Consider the following 22,319-nt stretch of genomic DNA (forward strand, 5'->3'; position numbering starts at 1 on the left):
TTTCCTTTGAAATATTTGAATATAAAAAAAAATTATCTTTGAAAAGTTTCGAAGAATAATGCAATTAGTAATAAGATTAAGCTTTTTAATGATTTCGTTTGAATTTTTTGTTTTTGGATAAAAAAATTTTATTTTCTTTAAAATTTTTTGCAAATATGAAAAATCTAATGCAGGATAATTAACAATACTTTGTAAATATTTACTTTTTTTAATAGCCAATAAATTTAGAATAATATTTAAACAATTTTATAAATAAAATAAAAATTTGTGGGCGAAAACTGTCAAATTTTATTCGGAGCAATAAATGAAATCAAAGTAATAGCTATTGTCAAATAAAAATATTTGTCAAAACATCAGTCTTATCAAAAAGCATAAACTTATGTACATACATATTTTATAATCTTCAAGCTTATAAGGAAAAATTAAGCAAGAACAAGCTAAAATGAGAAAATTTTCGAAATAAGGTTAGGAAAACTATATTGGCTCCATATCAATTATAAATTTCTCACAAAACTTTTTCGCCAACTCACGTTTTTCTTATTCATTATCATAAATTCACCACATTCACCAAACTAACACCGTTGACTTATAACAGTCGTTCATTATAACCTCAGCTATAAATGAATTTATTCATCTTACGAGTTCAATATTTTATAATTCATATCAAAATTTTCGATAAGAAATGCAAATACATTAATAAAAAAGTAAAAAGAAGCGCCGATCCTTGTAAAAATATATAAAAAAAAAATAAGTGATAAGAAATTGCAATAATTCACACAAAGTGTTAAAAATGTCCACACAAAGTTTTAAAAATTTTTAGTAAATTTTTGAAAAGAATCTACTTTTCGATTCACTGTGTCAACTCTTCTGTGTGTGTGTTCGAAATTAATAGCTGACATTCCATAAAAAAGTAGACTTGGCTTGGAAAATAATTTGCCAAAATCAAAGTTAAACTTGTATGTATATCTCTTCTCAATAAATCTCTCTAAAGTTTTGTCCCCCAAGAGTGTTAAATTAGATTTTACTCTGCTTTAACTCTTTGAATTTTAAAAAATAATGTACAAAGGGCGAAAACTTTCACCTCTTGCATTTTCTGGAAATATCAAAACACGTGTGCTTTTTCTTTTAAACGGCAACTCCAATGTGTTTAAAAATGTTAACGTTTCCTTTTATCTCGGTATTTTGACTCTTAAAGCCCGAAAGTAGTTCGTTGTTTACTTCAAATTGTGCAAAAAAAATGCGCTAATTTAAAAAAAAAGTTAGTTTTAATTCTCGAACTTTTTCAAATACTCCGATAAATCATAAATGTTTATTTATTTCCATGCGTTCATATGACTTGTTAGATTTGAAAATTTCTCTATACTCTTTCTCCACTCCCTTACTCCGTTTGTCGAAAACAAGAGTAAATCATGTATAACAGTTTTCAGTGCTGTCCCGTTTGTATGTTTTATATTACATACCTGTCAAACTACTTATAATACAGTTACCACAGTTATAATACAATTAGTACAGTTACCTACTTATAATAATTTATGTCTGTCATGCTAAAATATTTTAAATTAAATTTATTTTTAAATTAACAAAAGTCTGTGTTAAATAACGTGTAAATTGTATTCAATGTTATTTAATTTAATCATTTTAATATTTTTAAACTTACATTTTTGTATATGTATATGTTGTCTTTCTTAATAATAACAATAGTTTATTAAAATTAATATAAAAAATTCTTTTATCATTTAAAAAAAAAAAAAAATTGATTCTAATCTTTTATGTTCTTTCTTTTCTATTTTTTTTTCTCTTTCTTCTATAACGTATTTGTATACAGTAACAGGAGCATTGAAAAGTGAAAACGCTTTTGACACAATAATAAAAAAAATTTTGTTACGTCGCACTTCATATTGTTGTACACACAATATCCATGCATAAATATTTTGAGTCCAAAAGGGAAATAAAAAATATTCTTAATAATTTTTTGCGTAAATAAATAAATTAAATAAATATTATACACACTCCGTGTATATTATATAAAAAACTGTAATAATAAATGGTATATGTAGAAATAATATTTTGCTTATTAGTACTTTTAATGACCGCATACTTTGGAAGAGCGCTTACCTATTTTATAAGTAAGAATAAATTATTAATTTTTTTTTTTGCTATAATTGCTAATATATTAATTAATTAATTATTATAAATTATAAAAATATTATATAAAAACAAAATTTTATTTATTTATTAAAAAATTATTTTTTAAAGGTAACCAAGAATCTACGGAAGAGGAACGTAACGTAACAACAAATACACAACAAAATCGTTTAAAAAAAGTTTCATTTTCACAAGAACCACCAATATTTGAAAACGGTATAACAACATCAAATTCAGTTAATAATTTAATTAATAATAGTGAAGTTAATTGTAATAGCATAATGAGTAATTCAGATAGACCAAGTTTTTTGGTAAGTATATAAGATTTTTAAAAGTACTCAATTATAATGATTCCATTTTCAAATAATTATGTGAGTTATCATACACAATTTTCATATTACGGTCGATTGCATAATGTCAGTAAATTAATCGGAAAGTTAATAATTATCTTTACGTAATGATTCAAAAAAAGTAATAAACTACAGTAATTGTAATTATAGTTATTAGCTCGTAACATAAGCTAGGTACTTTACGTTCGTTATTTTAAGTTGACAATGTAACGTTACAGTTAACGAAGTAACGTTCGTTACTTAAGCCTACGTTAACTGTACTTCACTTCGTTATTTTAAGTTGACAAAGTAACGTTATAGTTAACGAAGTAACGTTCGTTACTTAACCTTACGTTAACTGTAATAACAAATTCGTTATTAAAACTGGTAATTAGTTACTTTGAAGGTACTTGAAAAGTACCACGAAAGAATTCGTTATAGTAATCCCTCTTATGTAATCTGTTATTAGGAAAGGTTATTGTAGTTATTTTAAACAAATGACGCAAGTATTAATATTATAGATTACTTTATTTAATTTTAAATAAAGGAATATTTTTGCCATTTTCTATTGAAATTATGCAAAATACCGAAGTAAACAGTTACATAAATTTCAATTATAAAAATAATTCTAAATAATATTAAATATTTCTAAATAAAACTATTCACATTTAGGTTGGTGAAGATATAGAGAGCAACAATATACTACAAGAGTTAGCTCATGAAGCATCAGATAATTTTCCATCACATAATAATGATTTTTCAAAAGTAAATAATGCCGATTTAATGGAAAAACGTAGACGTCTTAGGTGAGTACAATCTTTGACAATTACATTTTTTAAATATTATATTTATATTATAATTTTAAATTAAAATCATTTCATTAACTTGCTTTCAATGTTTGTTTAAATTATATACATGTGTATATATATTTAGTTTTTGAAAATTATGTGAATAAGTGTGTATTCAAATTTCTTGTATTCCAAAATGTTTCTTAAAAGTAATTGGTATCTTATATTATTGATGTGTTGTTTTTCTTAATGGGAGCTTTTAAAGTACATTATTATGGAAGCCTAAATACATTGTGTATGTGCAATAAATATTTATTAAAAGTCTGTCAGTCATACTTAATTCTAAATAAAATTGTAAATATTATTTAAATCTCTTTTAAATTAGTTATTGTAAAAGAGAAAAATTTATGTAAATGTGTTCTTATTGTGAAGTTTGAGAAACATTTAGTTGTCAATAATATTTATAATTGTCAAATTTGTTAAATTAATAGTCAAAAATTTGTGTATTGTTAATTTTTAAAATTTTGTTACCAATTTGACGTGTGCGAATATATCAATGTGCAATTTTATATTGTAGTTATTCTGACAGTAGAATTTTATTATACATTGAGAACTAGTAACAATTTACTTTTAAGTGTGAATTGCTGAATTGTGTGTTGATACCATGTTACTGTTGTTATACGGTTAGTTGAATGTTTTAATTGCGTACTGCATTTGAAGAAGTAACAGGAAAAAATTTTTTTTTTACATATTTAAAAATTATTTAATTAATTTTCACTCAATCCAACTGTATGAACAATATTTAACACAATATTGCAATCAACAAACAAAATTAGTTTTAAACTCATACTGTTTTAAGATCTCAAACTACTATAACTGATTCAGCAATCATTCACAAGAGAAAATTTTTTTTTTTTAATTTTAAATTACATAATTTTTCATACTTCAGATGTTCTGGTAAAAGGAAAAGTAAAAATATTATTCAATAATATTTTTAACCTTGAAATACTTGTCTTTTATTAACTGACCAGTTCCATTTACTCTTATCCTTGAATAATGACTGAAAATATTTTTGCTGACAATGCTAACTTTTATACGTCTTATTAAATTTTGTAGTACAAAAATATAAATTATCAGTTAATTACCACCTTGTTTTGCTTTGCGTAATTTTTACTCAAGAGAGTTTTCAAATTGAGAATTTTAAATATTTAAAATGCACTCTTTTTTTTGAGTAATTTTTCAAAGTAGACTAAATCTACCTTTAAATTTTTTGAGTAAAAAATTTAATTGAAAAAAAAAAAGAGTAAACAATTATTTTATTTTTACTTTAAAATTTCAACTGTTTTGTTTCTCAATATAATATACTTATGTATGAATCTGATCTGACTGAGTAAAGTAAATTGTAATTATAATGAATAATGAGAGATTTGAGTATACGAGTTAAAATATGAATAATAATTATACTCAATAAATAAATTCTAGTATATAAACGATTCAAATTGAAATTGAAAACTGAATTTTAATTAAGTTTACTTTATATAAAATAGTCTTGGGATTCAAAAATGAAGTCTGAAATTAATCTGTAACCTGAAATTAATCTGTAAGTGTTACAGATTCTTTCCACTAAATTAAATTTCCGCATCTACAAGAGAAATTGTTAATCTAGTGTCACCGTAAAATGTAAACTGTATTTGTGTCACTGCAACCATTAAAAAGTAAACTTTTCTTGTAGTGCAGATAGCATTTTTAGCAACATGCAAAGCAAAATACATTCATGTGAAAGATATTTCAATTTGCTTCAATTTACGGTTTTCCACCGCAATGCTCAGTAGTAATCTTGCTGTTAGAAAATATTTACATACGTGTCTACACATATTTTCAAAAAAATTCAATGTACAAATGTATTCGTGCCATTAATTACTTGTGTCACTTCTTCTTAAGATATCAGAATAATCCAACGTATTATAAACATAAAAACGATCATTGAAGTGCGTACATTTAAAACCAAACAATAAATACTCTCTGAGAACAGAAATTAGAAATAGACAACACAATTTTATTGAATTTGAGAAATGTAAAACTAGATGTAAATTACTCTCTGTGTCAAAAATTCTTATCAATTTTATAGCAAATTTTTTTGCAAAAATAAATTTGCGGAGAGCAACTCTAATATTGCCTTAAAAGTCAAATTAACTCAAAATATTGATAAATTAATCATATCTTTAACTTGTTTCCTTGCAATATACATAAAAAAATTTTACTTATTACTGCCTTATCTTTGTTTCTACTAAAATTCAGAATAATAAAATCATCGTACCATAAAAATAATATCATACCATATGTCTGCCATATGCTTGAAATTTCAATGGTGTGATTAAAAATGAGACCTGAGAGTAAATATATGTAGTGATGAAAAATAAAAAAAAAAAAATAATAAAGAGAAATTTTTATGTAAATAAATCTCATGTGATTTTTTATACTGAATATTTTGACTTGGTCGGTCGCTACTATATTATGCTGAATGAAATTACTGAATTCGAAGATTTGAGTACTTTTCAACTTATGTACGTAATACATACATACATACATATTTTTCCTACTCAATGTGAAAATGAAAAAAGAAAATATAATTTCGATATTACATTTTCTATTTATATGAGATTTTTTTTTTTGTTTTATATTTTGTACCTTTAGTTTAGTATCGCTGGAATAATGGATGAGTTAAGAACAATTTCGTCATCCTCTTCATCATCATTATCTGAAAGTTATAGTATTATTAATAATGATATTAGTGAAAATACATTTGATTTTATATTAAAAACAAGTAAATTAGTTGAAAATAATTACGATATCGATGAATACGATAATATAATGGAACAACAACATTTCAATGGAACTGGTTATGACCTATATGAGATAAATAAAAAGTGAGTGAAAATAATTATAATAATAAAAAATTAAGAGTGAAAATTCTATATACTTAATTTGAGTTAATTATATTGAGTAATAGTTTTTACATTTTGTAAATGAAAAAAAAAATTGCAAAATTTAAATTTAAAAGTAAAAGTTCAATGGTATACGATAATAAATTAAGATTCTTCACATGACATTATTTAACAAGAATCTGTCAAATAGAAAATAAAAAAATTAAAGTGCCTGCCTCTATTCTGATCTATTCTGATACGAATAAAAGATTTTCTATTGAAAATAAAAGTGATTTTTCTCTTTTCTTTTTTGTCTAATTAATAGGGTCAGTGAACTTATCTATGATCACCTATAAAATATTGTTAACAGAGTGTTATCAATAATATTTGCTCGGCAACATGATTCATGAATAATATCACTATTTTAGCACGTGCATATATATTGAGAAATCTGACAGTTTAATATTGTATTTGTACAATATAGTACATGTATATACTTATATGTTTGTATAACAAGAAGAACAATAATTCGGAAACATAGTCCAATATAGTACAATCGTTTTATATATTTGTACTGTTAATGATTCAATTAATAAAATTAAATTCAATTGATTGTGAATTAAAATTCAGCAGTATTTTGAAAAATCTCAGTAAATTTCAATTTATAATTAAGATGTCCGTAATTTTTGTAATTCCAAGAATTAGGATTAGTTTGACCATTAAGTAATTTTATAGAAACGGGATCGAAAATATTTTAAAAATAAATATATTACAACTAAAAATTATTTTTTGATTAAAATGATTTTTTTAGTTCTTCTACTCCAATATAGACGAGTTTCTCTTGTTGAAATTTTTTTTTTTCTCTCTCAAATATAATTAGATATCATCATATCTGGTATAAATATGGGACACTCAGCAAAAATTTGTTTTCTGTCTTTTCAAATGTATTCGTAAGAGAGAAGCTAACTCAGTTTTATCTCATAAGACTAATCAGCTTTTTCTTTCAAAATTTTTAAATTAATTTTAATTTAATTTTTGTCAAAATAACCTATCTGACAAGTACATATTTTACAAAAATATGCAAAATTACAGTTTGAAATGGCAAAATTGCAAAATTTTCGAGACAATATTGCACACCACATACCATTCATAAGAAATGAGATCATTTCCCTACCTTCATACTTTTATACCTTAATGTATATACATACATAATAATATGAATGTATGTAATACCGTATGTCAAGTCTAATGAATAATATTCTCTTTCTCGCAAAATAACAAATATATAACGATTATAATTAAATTAAGTTCTAATTTTCTTATTATTTTAAAATAAAAAAATTTATAATTAATGATGTAATAAAATATTTTTTCCATATATAAAATTAAAATTTATAATATTTATAATAATATATACATACATATGTATGCATGTATTTTTTATTTGAGAATACAATTATGTATATGTGTTTTAAAATCAAAATAAATATGATGTAAAACAGCTGATAAAATATATATGTATGTCTATAAAAACGGTATTATATACTTATATATTATAAAAACATTATTATTAATTATGTATGGTTGTGCGTGCGTATACAAAATGTATAACAAATTTTGTATAGCAAAGAAAAGAAATAAAAAATTATTTTATACACTAACATCCCTTTCATTAGTTGCATACAAGTATAAGGCTATACTGTATGTCAGCTGTTTAAGATATTCTTTTTCTTCTTTTTATAGTAAGCACTTAGTACTATAAACAATTTGTAAAGTATAGGTGTACCTATAAGATTCTACATTTTGTTCTATATTTTCATTTATTCTGTTATATTCTATATACATATACCCAATTATACCCTGTATAACATGTGTATATACTCGTATGTATGGCTAGTATGAACACTTGATGTATTAAAAATCGAATTTCGAATATTTTTTTGTTTCAGAAAAGAAAAAAGAAAATAATTTTTATTTTTCTCATTTAAATTTTCTATTTACATTTTATATTTTTAGTTTAGAATAAGACGTGTGTTCGTGTACCCAACCGTCTGGTCCGGTATAATAATGCGGCCGCAATAAAAATAAAAGAATAAAAATATTTTATAAAATTTTTTTTTTGCAAAAAAAATGTGCTTCCGTAAAGTACAAAATGAATTGAAAAATTTTCAATTTTATTTACTCGAATTTTGAAAAAAAAAAGAAAAGAAAGTATTATGTAATTTTATTAAGGGGAAAATAATTAAATATTTTGAAAAATATTAAATTAAATATAGAGAAAAGTATTTTTCAGTAATTATTTTGAATAAATTTTGAGAATTGAATAAATTTTTTTTCTGTTATTATGATTCGTGAGTAAAAAATTTTTATAAAAATCTAAAAAAAAATAAATTTGATACCAAAGCTCTTTTTAAATTTTAAGCACATTTTATATTTTAATTTTCTCTATTTTCTTATTTATTTTTAAAAATACACGTCGTAAATCATAAAACAGAATTATCAGTTAAATTTATTGCAATTACAATTATTAATTAACAAATATTTTGTGAATAATATTATGAATGGAATCACGCGTATTAAATTATTTAAATCAACTTATTGTAATGTCATATTTGAAAATGGAAAAAATATCATCAAAAATATTCAAAAGTAAATACATTTATATCAATTTAATAAAAATACACTCATATTTATACACCTATTATGTAATTGTGATTATATACAGGTATGCCACATATAACACGGTATTTTCGCATTTTCAATTCGCCGCGATTTCATTTTAAATCATTTTAAATACAACAAGACCAATTTTGACTTGTAAATTTGAAGTGAGCCACTTTTGCTTTCAAAATATGTTGTAAGAATGAACATAATCAGTACAAAGACAACGAGTTAGACTAATAAATCAAGAGATTCCAATATAATTTTCAGATATATATGAAAGATAAAAGCGTTAATAACGCAAATCACGTAACGCGATTTTTTTCCTATTCAATTTATCTATAATTCCATGAATCATCATCGCTTTATACGAGGCATACCTGTACATTTATATTTAATTATCATTTGAATTTATTAACATAAAAACATGTTAAAATTTACTTGTACACATAACAATTTTAAAATTAAAATTGTAATCATATACACAAATATGATTAATTATATTTTATAGCTTTTTAGTTTTAATTATATCACACATATGTACATAAAAATATTTAAAATATTTCTTATTTTTAAAATTGATTAATCATAATTAAATTAAAAAAAAAAATTTAATCTTTTCTCACTATTCACATCAAAAAAATTGAATAAAAAAATTTAAATGCAATTCACATAATCACCCTATTAATAAGATGATAACAAAAATAACATTATGATTGCATTTATAACACAATTCCAATATAAAATGAATTTTCTCTAATTACTTAACCCTTTGCACGCGTATTTTTGTCTGAGAAGTGTACCTACCAACTCGGAATTTTTTTTCATAATTGATTAAGATAAAATTCTTTTTATTTAATGGAGTCCGGTACGAATTTTCGGTTTATTTGAATAGTTCCAGTTAGGTACACGTATACTTTCTGACATATTTATATCTACAAAAGATAAGATACTTGTGCCGATGCGGCGATAAAAGAGCTAGAGATACAATGCCCCCTGTATGGGGACATACAAGCACAACGGTAAAACGACTGATGCCCCCTATCCGGGGACATACGAGTGCAACGGTAAAACGCCTCATGTCCGTTATACGGGGACATACGAGTGCAAAGCATTAAACGTTGTCCGTCCGTACGTTATACGAGTATACCCGTCCTTGTGTTTCTGTATACAAAATTTATATATTCTTTAAGTTGAAAATCACATAGATTTTATATTAATAATATTTTATAATTATAAAATTTATTGCATTATCGTGTATTTTATTAAAGAAATGTGCTTTCTTTAAAAGAAAATCATTACATATCTTAAAATTAGAGTTGCCGCTTTTCGATAACTTCTTAACTGTATCAAAATAAAAAACAATAGATTCCGTAAATCGTACAAACGAACAGGTCTGAATGATTATAAAAAAAATTTTACCAAATTTTGTTGAAAATATACGAAAATGTAAATGTTTTTTTTTTTTATTAAATGCATTTAGGTATGTATACATATATGTGCTTTTACTACCTTAATTACTATAGTCATTCAAAATCAGCTAAATGTCAGTATTTATTTGCTTTGAATTTTTTTTTAGCTGCTCCTAAACATATGCAATAACAAAATGTTGCATATATAGAGGATGAATTTGAATCAATACAAGATCGTTTAGAGAATAATGTATATTATTTTGACCAAAGAATATTAAATAAATATATTTTTACTGTTTAAATTGAAAACGTATAATAAAAATTGTGTTTTCGTTCCATGTACCTTGCTTTTATTTTCTTACTCAAAATATTCTTATTAAGTGAGATTTTTTTTCTAATTTTGTGAAAGAAATTTTTGACCTTTAATTTTATGTATCGAATGTATTTACATTAGGGAAAATTTTAATATTATTAAACAATTTTTAAAATTCGCCTTCTTTGTAATACATTTGCATATAAACAAATAAAAATACAAACAAATTTTACAAAACTAAATAAAAAATATTTTTAAGAACGTAATTTCTGTTTTTGGCAAAAAATTTAAGTTTTATTTTTTTTTTCTTCTCAGCAAATTCAGAAAAGTATTATAAATTTAATTAGTTTTTCTTTCTATATTAGTTTTGAAAATTTGCCAATATATTAAAAATAAATAAATTATTATTTCTGCTTTTTTTTCTTTCATTATTTACTTTCTTCTCATACGGAAAAAAAAAAATATTATAATTCTAAAAATCAATAGCAAAAATGGTGTACATTCTTTTACACTACTCTACTTTCTTTCAATGTACAATAAGTGTACTACAAACTAAAAATGACGAAAATTTCTAAATACAGGTAGTTGGTAAGACTGTTAGAATTGTTTTTATACAATACATACAGAACGTGCTTTATTTTTTGAAATATTGTTGGAAAATTTGCAAAATTTTTGAATAGTCCCGCAAGAATTTACTATTTTACTGTTATATTTATTTATTTTACTATTTACTGTTATATTATAATTAGATTATTAAATTAACATTAGTTCACGTGCACTTATCAAATATTATTCAAAAATTAAATTTAATATTCGAATAATAATTTAATAAGAACAAAATTCAATCATATGGTCAATCAAATCTGTAAAAGAGAATATTCGACTTAATTGTAAATAAGCTCTGAAAATTCTAAAGAAAATTAGAAATCTTAAATAATTTTTTTTTATTCTAAATGTGTGTTTGCATATAAATATTAAATTAGGATTTTTTATTAATATAGAAATATAATAAAGAACTTTAAACCTTAAAAAAGCTTATTGAATTTAAATAAAACAAAAACTCTCTTCAAAAAATTCTTGTTTCGCATATACCAGTATGTAAAAGCAAAGCTGAAAACACAATTAAATCGTAAAAAAACTAGATTTTTGTTCTTTAAAAAAAAATTGCGTTTTAAAAAATTAAAGTGTTATATGAAATTTTTATCCTCTTATAAGAACTACAATTATTGTATACCAGTTTTCTAAAATTTAAGCTTAATTTAATTCAAAATTAGATAATTATAAATCTTAAAGTAATGCGCATACGCTACTCAACATGAATAAATTATAATTAAAAAATAATTACAATAAATTTCTTACCGTTTTTATTTGTTTTATATAGCACATTTCATAAATTCATTTATTTTAGCAAAACATTTTTAATTGATTATAACAGATTATTGAATAATTCGTATATGCTTTAATTTAGTACGCGCCGCGAACGCAGTCCACTTTTTTTCTCCGCAATTAATTACAATTTTCAATTTTTAATCAATGCAAATTTTTTTTTTAATAATATTTGACCGTCTTTATTTAAAATTCGATACTATAAAACTCTAAAATACAAAATTTATATTTCGTAATATAACACTTTTTAATACATAGATTTCGCGTGATATTAGCATAGTTATGATGACAGGAAAATATGAATAAATTTTTGATTAAAGATGAACGTGTAAAACAACTTTCACATTTAAAAATGATTTAAATTATATATAGGGTGTCATCTTCTTTTCAAAATAAATCCGATATATATAAAACATACGCGAATGTCTCTAGTCTATTTCTAAATAATTTGCCGAAAATATTTATCACTTTATCTGCGTCAATTAACCATGGTAATATAAAATGAGTAAAACCGAATTAAATTTTTCTATTTAATTTCAAATCACGTAAGCCGCTTCACATGATGATTTTAAGCTCATTAAATCTTACTGAGCTATATAGCGTTAATAAAATCTTAAAATATTTAAAATTTAATTTTAATTTTCATAAATGATCAAATATAATGCATTCCATCTCTCCAAAATGAAGTCAGGTGACAAAAGGTTAAAATTTTAAATTAATTCTACATCATGAATTTTTATTATGTAAAACTTTTATATGTTATACGAGAGAATGTTTTTATATTTTATGTCATTATAACAATTAACCTGTACCTCTTTCTTATTTTCTTAACATTTTATTTCTGCTTGTTCATATATACATATTTTAAAAATATTCATATATTACGTTTAAGATCACCTGTTTGATGAAATAATAATAATAATAATATATAGTACGTGTATAACAATATGTAAGTACATTAAAATTTAAAATGTTAAATTTCATATTAAACCATATATAAAGAGGTTAAGTCATTTTTGAAAAATTCAACAGAAAACACAATTTTAAAGTTAATTAAACAAATAAGCATGAAATCATAGTGATTGGTGTCAGCCATATTTAAATTAAACTAGTGTAGTATAAACTACTATTCGAATTCTAAGCTTAATACTCTCCTAAGTACTCGAGTGACAGTGTTTCCGAAAGTTTTTTAAATTGTACCGAAAATTACGGTAAAAGTAAATCCTATAAATAAATCTAATATTATTTCAATAATCAAAAAAATATTTCAAATTCCTATATGTACTTCGTTTACTTGTAGAAATGTCGACAACTATAAATCGATAACTGTCAGATTAATAAAAAAAAAATACTGCCGTAAAATAATCTGTCAAATTATAATATATACGAGAACCCGTAAAAAATTTCTGTAATGTTGTACGAACGGACTAACAAAAATATGTTAACAATTAGGTTTTTTTTTTAAATATTTATTGAAATTTACTTAAAAATTGTTAGAGATTTTCTCTTTCTCTTTCATTATTATATAACATGTAGGTAGATATTGTATAAAATTATTTATTTTGTAAACAATAAGTATATATGGATATGCAAAACAATATAATAATTTTGTTTCTTCGTATATAACACTATTATAATTATAAGTGAAATATATAATTTTCGGAAAAGCTGAAACTGAAACATGACACTTCGGTTTAAACTGAAAAATGACACTAATCATACAATTTGCGTCAAACATGTATTCAAAAAATATGCTCGATTTTTATATAAATTGGGATATACCCTCTGGAATTTGGATATGTGTACATAAAAAGTAATGTATGACATTTATAATAAAAGTATGTCAAACTTTTGTTTAAATAACTCTGTTTAGATTAAACAATATTTTGTGTCAGTCTATTTTCAACAAAGCAGTATATGTTTAAGGAAGAAATGTTGAATCTCAGTTTTCAATTTTGACAAACTCAATATGCGATTGCCTTCACTCAAAACCATTTCTAACAATTCAATTAATTGTGTGCACTATAAATGAATAAATCATTGATTCGATTATTGTAAATTTGTACTACATATATCGATTTTAATATTATTCGATTCTTTACAGTACAAGAACCTTAAAGTTTACCAAATCAACGCTATTGTAAATTTTCTCTTTAATTCTTTTTTCTTTGTAACTTATTTATTATTATCTTTTTTATATATTCTTATTTTTTTTTTTTGAAAAAAAAAGCTAGTTAAAAAAACATGTGAAATTACTCGCGAATATTTTTTAGTTATCGTTGTGAACTTGACTGGATTAAACGGTCTTCTTTTTTCGTGTTTTCTGCTGAATATTTAAATTTATCGGGATTTTTTTTTATTATACGCAAAAAAAAAAAGTTGTATTCAAATATCATCGAATATAAAACATAACAAGACAATCAAATTTCGATTAAAATTTTCAAAGAGTGGTCGGTGTAATGAAAAATTTTCAATATTATTAAAACTAAAATAGATAAAGTGGTTAGATTATGATTTTTGCGAAAAAAATTTCACAAAAAAAAAAAATTATTATAAAACTTGTATAATTAAATAGTGATTTAAATTAGATATTAAGAATTAATGAAATTAAATTACTATTTTGTTCCCTAACCTCCTTATTGAACATTTAAAATTTTTAAAAATTTCCTAACCTTAAATTTTACTTAATAATTACTATTTAATTTTGTAATTAAATTTTAAATGAAAAATGTAGTAAATATACTTAAAATTATATTTTAATTTAAATTTAATATTTTTATACCTGTTATATGTATATTTTGTAATTATTTGTACATATGTATCTATTTTAAATATACTAAATTGAATTATTAAAGTTCATTCAGCTTTTATATAAGATTGAAAATTCTAATAATATTTAGTATAACAAAAAAGCAATTATAGCTATAATGAACCTAAAAGTTATATAAAGAAAGGCATTTATTAAAGAATATACATAAACATATACATATATGTATATACATAATATAATTAGCGCTTATACCTTTTTAAATTAGTTATACTCGAAATTTTAAATCCAACATATTATTGAAATATGGAAATTAGTACTACCCTTTAACTAGTATATACAATACTATTATACTCTGTCATAATACTATATTATATATAGTTAGTGACAATAAGAAAACCTGAAGAGGTGTGTGCATATACTTCTATTGTGCACAACTTAAAGTCAAAATTGTTTTTATATTAACTTTTAAAACATACATATATATGTATTTAAAAAAAAAAAGAAAGTTTTTTTGAAAATTTGTCGTAAATTAATGTTATACCCAAAAAAAATACTTGATTATGCCCATATACATGTATGTAGTTATATGTTATATAGGTCAGGGTATGACAAGATCGTATAGTGTTTCCATGTTTTTATAAAACCTACGAACGTAATATTTTACATATATGTAAATTGTAAATGATACACGTAATGTATAATTATTTGAAACATCACTGACAATATACCGTTATTTAATGAATTTTTATAGAAACGATGACAAAAATTTCGGGAATAAAGAATACAGAAAAAACAAACAATTTTTCATCGAAAACCGTAAATTTTCAAAATTTACAATTTATTTGACAAATAGTTGACATTTCATTATGTATCGTTTTTCGATTATAATATTTTGCTTTGCAAATTTTCAAATTCTCTAATACCTAATTAAACAAATTGCCGATTACTTACATACTTTATTCAATTCCTGTATTTACTTACATATATTCACTTATATAATCTATATAAATTGATATACTAAATAAAATACTAAAATTTTTGTGATTAAGTATGTAAATAAATATAGGCCTAAACTTGAAAAAAAAATCTAAATATGGAAATGACATTAATTATTAGTTTAAATTATACATTCATTTTATTGAATTAAAATTTTTTTAGAGATTTCATACTATATTTGATATGAAAGGAATTTTTTTTTATTTAATTTAATTTTAATATATTTATCAGGTACAACATACCTTACATCCAAATAGCAATAATATTGTATTGCTACGCAATTCTATTTGAAGTGTTGATTAATGTATTGTGTAATAATGCAGTGTAATTGCTAATTCGGATGTCAGGGTATATATCTCAAAATTTAGTGTATTTTCTCTTCGATATGTAGAAGATAGATAATGTGCTAGGTACTTTTATTATGATGTTATGTAAATGACAAATATATACATATATAATATTGGCAAACAAAGTTTAGAATAAAATTACATCCGTTACTGTATGATTTGACGTAAATTTAATGTCAAACACTTAAACAATTCGTTTACTAAATATGCTAAAAGATGGCACTTTCAAATTGTAGTTAGGAATAGTTAGGAATTCTCAATTTTAGCATATGCATAATATGCTTGGGTTGTACGAATTTTTTTATATAAGTGCGCATAAATATGAAAATGTAAAATTATCAATATTTTTGTTTTATAACAAAATTCATTAAATTATTTTATATATAAATAAAATTGTTGCTTTTTCATATTATTTATTTTCAATATTAAATGTTACATTGTTGATTATTTGTGACTTACCTTATATACTTGTACATGTAATTAAAATGTTAAAATGTCAACCACTTTTAAGTGTAAATTAATTATAATGTATGTATAATGTATGTATAAAAATAGATGTATTATAAGATATAGTATATATATTTGCATTTACGAAATGTTTTGTTTCTATGACGTCATTAAATTATTTATATTATATGTGTAAACATTGAAGCTCAGTTATTAAATGTTGTGTACTTGTTGAAAAATAAATGCTTCGCTTTGTTTTAAAAATATTTAATAAAATAATTAAGGGTATAAATTTAGAATTAAAATTAATTTTAGCTCGATAATTTCATTCGAAATCGAAAAGTTTATTTGTTTTAAAATGACAAATCAAATTCAAGTACAATTTACTAATATTTACCAAGATTTCATAAAAGTATTCATTTAAAATTTAAATTTACAAATAATATTTTTTTATAATTTGAAAAATTTATAAAATTGTGCTAAATTTGGCATTTTAAAAGACAAATTTTTCAAAATTCTCTCATATATCAAAGTATAGTAAAATTTTATTAATAAAAATGACAACTTGTTTATCGGCACTACTGTCGTTTGTTTTCGAATTAAGGTCTTCAAAATTACAGTAACACGATAGTAATGTACATTTTATCTTGTGCGTGTCAAATACTAAATTGTGTATTAATACCGCATTACTGTAATTTTTACGATATTACGGGATTATTATAATCACATTAGTGCATTTTTTGGAATTATTATTAAGATATTTTCACAAGTCGTACAAAATTGAATTTTGTCGTATGCTTTAGACACTAAATCTAAGTTATTATTAAAATTTTTAGTTGCAAATATTTGCACACATTTTTTTTCCTTTTGGTTATTTTCTAACTTAATTTCAAATATATATATATATATATATTTCTCAAAAGTTCAAAGTGTCATAAATTTACTATTTACATTTTAAATTCAAATCATTCTTTAATAAAAATTTTATTATTTTTTTTTTTTTTAATTTTAGTTGTAAACCTCAACAATATTTCCTACTTTAAAATTATTACATAGAATTTTATTATGAGTTACGTAATTAAAATATACATACAGAAAGAAAATTTAATAATTAAATATTCAGCTCGTATTTTTGAAATTAAAATAAAATATTGATTTATATGTAGTATATGTGTAGGTAAAATAAATAAATAATAGTAGAATTGTAAATATATTTTTGGAAAATTTCAATTAGGTGTAGGTACAATTGAATATGGTTTGAAAATATTGATTTACATTTATTTTAAGGTTAGAATAGTTCAGATTTTTTGTTTATTACAAGTCCTGTAACACCGGATATGTTCCGAATATTCGGAATATTTAACAAAGTTCTTATAAATTTCCAAATAAAAAAAAGTACTTTAATTGAATGCTAATTATATTTTATTCTCGTAATGAAATTTATTTAAATATTTTCATGTAAATAATTAACAAAGTAATCAGTGTCAATAAAATACTCAATAATTAAGTAATTAATAAATATATACTTAAAATACTTTAATTTTAAGGAAATTAAATTGAAAATAATAAAATAATTTATTTAGAAGTTTTATATTAAAAAATTTATTAATTTTAAATTGTAAATATATCCAATATGTCGCAACAAATTTCATTTTAAAAAAAAAGTACAGTAGTCGTAATTGTTACAAGTACAAGAATTACAAAAACTGTTATATTAAAATTACAAACGAAATTAATTCATTTAATTTTCATTTTCTAATAATAATTTATTATTTTTCATTTTTAACAAAAATTTAAAATATTTTTATTAATAATATTAAAAATTTGATTAGAATTATTCTATAGAAAATTCCATAACAAATTAAATGTACTCATAAATGTACTTGTTTGTTATATTGATTACAAATTACTTATTAAAAAATCATTTCAGATTAAATAAATCGTAAAATGGGTGAAATTTTATTTAAAAAATAATTTTAATTTTTAATTCCGAAAATTTAAAATTTAATATAAAGAAAAAACTAAATTTGGCAAACAAAAAAAAAAAATACTAAATTTTTAATAATGTTTTATTCAAACAAAAATCATCTTTATAGAAAACGGTGAGTTTTGTATTGTCTTGTTAAAAATCGCTTTCCTTTTAAGATTTTGGAAAATTTAAAAAAATGCTAATTTAAAAAACTAATTCAAAGCTATGCTTTTTTTTTTATAAAATTAAATATCTAATAAAAATTATACTAAAAACAAATTATACAATGTAAATATTTTGAAATTATGAAGAGTATTTATTTTTCTATCAAAAATATTTTAAACGATTCGCAATATTCTTGTAAGAAATTTGAAATTAATATTAACATTTAATCTTCAAATGCTAATTTTTATGCTATAGCTTTTTATTAATATATTTTTTGTATAACAGATTTATAATATACTAATCAATTAATACGGAATAAAATTATTGAAAATTTTTTAAAATATTTTAATTACTATATACTAACATCACTTGGTTTCAAGTCACTATTCAACATAAATTGAACAATAATGTTATATTTGCCCGTTTCGATAATTCGATATTCTATTTTTACATTAAATAAACAAAAATTGTATAGTTTATAATAATTACAACAAATAAAATCATACACCCACAATAATCTGCCTCTGACGTCAAAATTTCAATAATATTATATTTTAAAGTAATTCAGCTTATAAATTATGATTGCTGAATTGAAGGAATTCCGATATCATAAAAAATATTATACAAATAATAATAATATTGAAATAATATCTATGTATGTACATGAAATTAACTGAAAAAGTGATATTGTTATACGTTTAATCTGGATTTTATTAAACTTTGCGCTCAATATTATTTTTTCTAATTGTTATATTCAATATATTAATCGAAATATACTAAATATTAGTATCAGTATAACAATATAACAGTATAACAATTTTTTGTATAACAGTTTCTTTATAATTATAAAAATAGAAATTCAATTAGGTTGCAGATTTTTATCTTTATGTTTATAATAAAAAACAATATTGTTTAGAATTTTTTGTAGTTTCTCTTTTTTTAAATTCTTACATAAGTGTTATATTTACTACATAAATGGTACATTAAATATAAAAATTGATTCCTTGAGTTCAATAGAATGCAAATAATATAGATTTTAAATTAAATTAAATTCGGTTTAGACATCAATTTTGGAATTCACCTTAAACAAACAATTCTGAATTGGACTTGGAAACCGTATTATCTGCAATTGTGGAACTCAAGGTTTCAATTGTCAAAAAAAAATAACATTTTCCTTTCTATACCTACATTATATTTTGTGTTATCCTTGAATAAACTGCCAAATGTCCTGATAATTTTCTATTGTCCTGATAATTATAGTTGTTTTTCTTGTTTTTTTTTTTGTGTATGCTTTAGTGTTTGTGCAAAATTTCAGTATTACGTTTTTTATTAAAAAAAAAAAACAAAAAACAGTATTAAAAAACCAAAATACATAAATTTTAAAAATTATTAAATAAATTAAAAAAAAAAAAACAATAAATTTTATGGTCTATGTTTGATTGTTTCCTTTCATCGATTTTCTCGAATATGATTAAACGACGTGCTAGTAAGTGTTTTGTATTACCAGAGAGTGGTAATGATGGAAGCGGAAATGTTATTAATCGAAGTAATTCAATTAATAATGAAAATGATAATGGAACAATAACGGCAACACCAACAACAACAAATAATACATACGAAAATGATAAAGAATCATTTTTAAAACAAAATGATTTACAATTAAATAATATTAATGATGTATTAAATTTAAATAGTAATACATTTATTGATAATAATGATGATTTACAAATTCAACAATTACAACAATTTCAACAACAACAACAAATAAATAATAATAATTACAATGATAATTGTAATAATGGTAATGAAATTCAACAATCAACAATTATTATAAATGGCGGTGTCGATGATATCGATGGTGATGATGATAAACCAATTGAAATGAAAGCGAAAAAATCATCAACAACAACAGCTGAAGTTAATAATAAATTATTAAGAATACCACAAAATGAAGGGAGTCTTAAGTAAATTTAAATTTATAATATTTATTTCTTTTTTTTTCTTTTTTTTTGTCATTATAGTAATTTTAAATTTCAATTTCAAAAAATCAAATTAGATTGTTGTTTTTTTAAAAAGTCTAAAATTATAAATTTTATTTGGAAAAAAATTTGTTAAAAACAACAATCAAACATTTTTTCACGCTTACAGAGTGATTATTTTTGTTGTACAAATATGGTAGTTATAAGAAAAAAAATAATTTTTGCACATTTTAATATAAGTATATGTAAATGTCATAAAGCTTGAATCGTTGCATTGTCGTGCCACAAGCTGCTATGAACACAAAAAATTTTGTTTTTATACGTAAATAGTTTACAGCTTTTGTAACGCTACTTTAGAACTTATAGTCTTCAAAAATTTCTCTATTAAATATTGTTGAATTTTTTCATTCTTATTTTCTAATTAAAAATAATATTCTGTCAAAATTTAAACTTTACCGTATATGCGATCATTTTACGTCAAAATCATGGATTTGATAGACAACTCTTAATTAAAAAATAAGACACAAAAGTTTTACATTTCCATTGTTTGCACTTAATTTGAAGGTGTGAATAACACTATGAAAATATAACCTTTCGAAATTTACAAAGGAAAACTAATTGAAAGGATTAATTATTATTAGTTATGCAAATTTATTTCGATAGATGGCTTTATTTTTTTTTTTTTTTTAATAATATGAAAAATAAATGTCAAATTTTCAATATTTAAATTTTTACTCCTACTTATATGACCAAATTTTTATACAACATAATGTTCCGTTTTCGTATCACACAAGTGGCATTTGTTCTATATACAAACGAACTGCTCCGGAGTATTTCAGAGTGTTATATGCCCCGTGTGAAGAAGTGTATTCAGAATGTGAAGCGTTTCTAACTTATGTGGAAACGTAATTCCTTGCCGGATAACGAAAATTGCGTGTCAAATATTATCAACATAATTTTTTTTAAGTGTCATTATCTAAAATATCGAAATGTCGTAAATATTAATATATTAAATGGAATCAATTTTTATCGTTCAATATTAATTTGATAGTACATAATTCAGATAGTTTAATTTCTGATTTTTATTGTAATCTTATCATTGTTAATATTTTGTCAACTTCACATTTTATAAGAGAATTGTAAAATTTATAAACACAAACAGTTCCTCACTTGAAATAATGTTATTTCCCCCTCCAATTTATAATGATATCCTGCCCCCATGTGAACCAATCACAATTAAAAAATTGAGAATGGAGGAGCACTTTTATTTTTAATATTATACCGTTAAGATAACACATATTAATAAATATTATTTACAAATTACATATTTGATTTTTTTTTCTAAGCAAATTTATGATTCACACAATTCACTTAATAATTTAATATTAAAATAATAAGAAGAACGTGGGAAATGGTTTAAAAAAAAAATATTTTTTTTAATTAATTTTACAATTAGGTTATTTTACGATATTAATTTTACCTAATTTTAAGCAATTATTTATTCCAACCAGTTTAAGGAACATTGTACAAAATCTTAAATTCACATATTATTCACATTTAAACTATTTAATCATCAACAAGACAGAAGAAAACACATTTATTTTTTTTTACAAATAATTTCATCCATTAATTGCCTTTAATTAAAAAATTTTTAATCAAATATTAAAATATTTATTTTTCTTTTTTTA

The 22,319-nt window shown here is 22.2% G+C and overlaps 1 protein-coding gene across 1 annotated transcript in view; it reads left to right on the forward strand.

Moving 5' to 3' along the window:
* Positions 1–22,319, forward strand: part of LOC129607587 (acetyl-CoA carboxylase) — a 34,658-nt gene that overhangs the window by 4,117 nt on the left and 8,222 nt on the right. Inside the window, exons 2-4 of the mRNA XM_055518682.1 lie at positions 2,257–2,456; positions 3,147–3,280; positions 20,140–20,616. Coding sequence (XP_055374657.1) covers positions 2,257–2,456; positions 3,147–3,280; positions 20,140–20,616 — 811 coding nt within the window. The remainder of the gene's footprint in view (positions 1–2,256; positions 2,457–3,146; positions 3,281–20,139; positions 20,617–22,319) is intronic.

Source organism: Condylostylus longicornis, unplaced genomic scaffold (assembly GCF_029603195.1).
Source record: "Condylostylus longicornis isolate FDR11 unplaced genomic scaffold, ASM2960319v2 ptg000027l, whole genome shotgun sequence".
Taxonomy (NCBI): Eukaryota; Metazoa; Arthropoda; class Insecta; order Diptera; family Dolichopodidae; genus Condylostylus; species Condylostylus longicornis.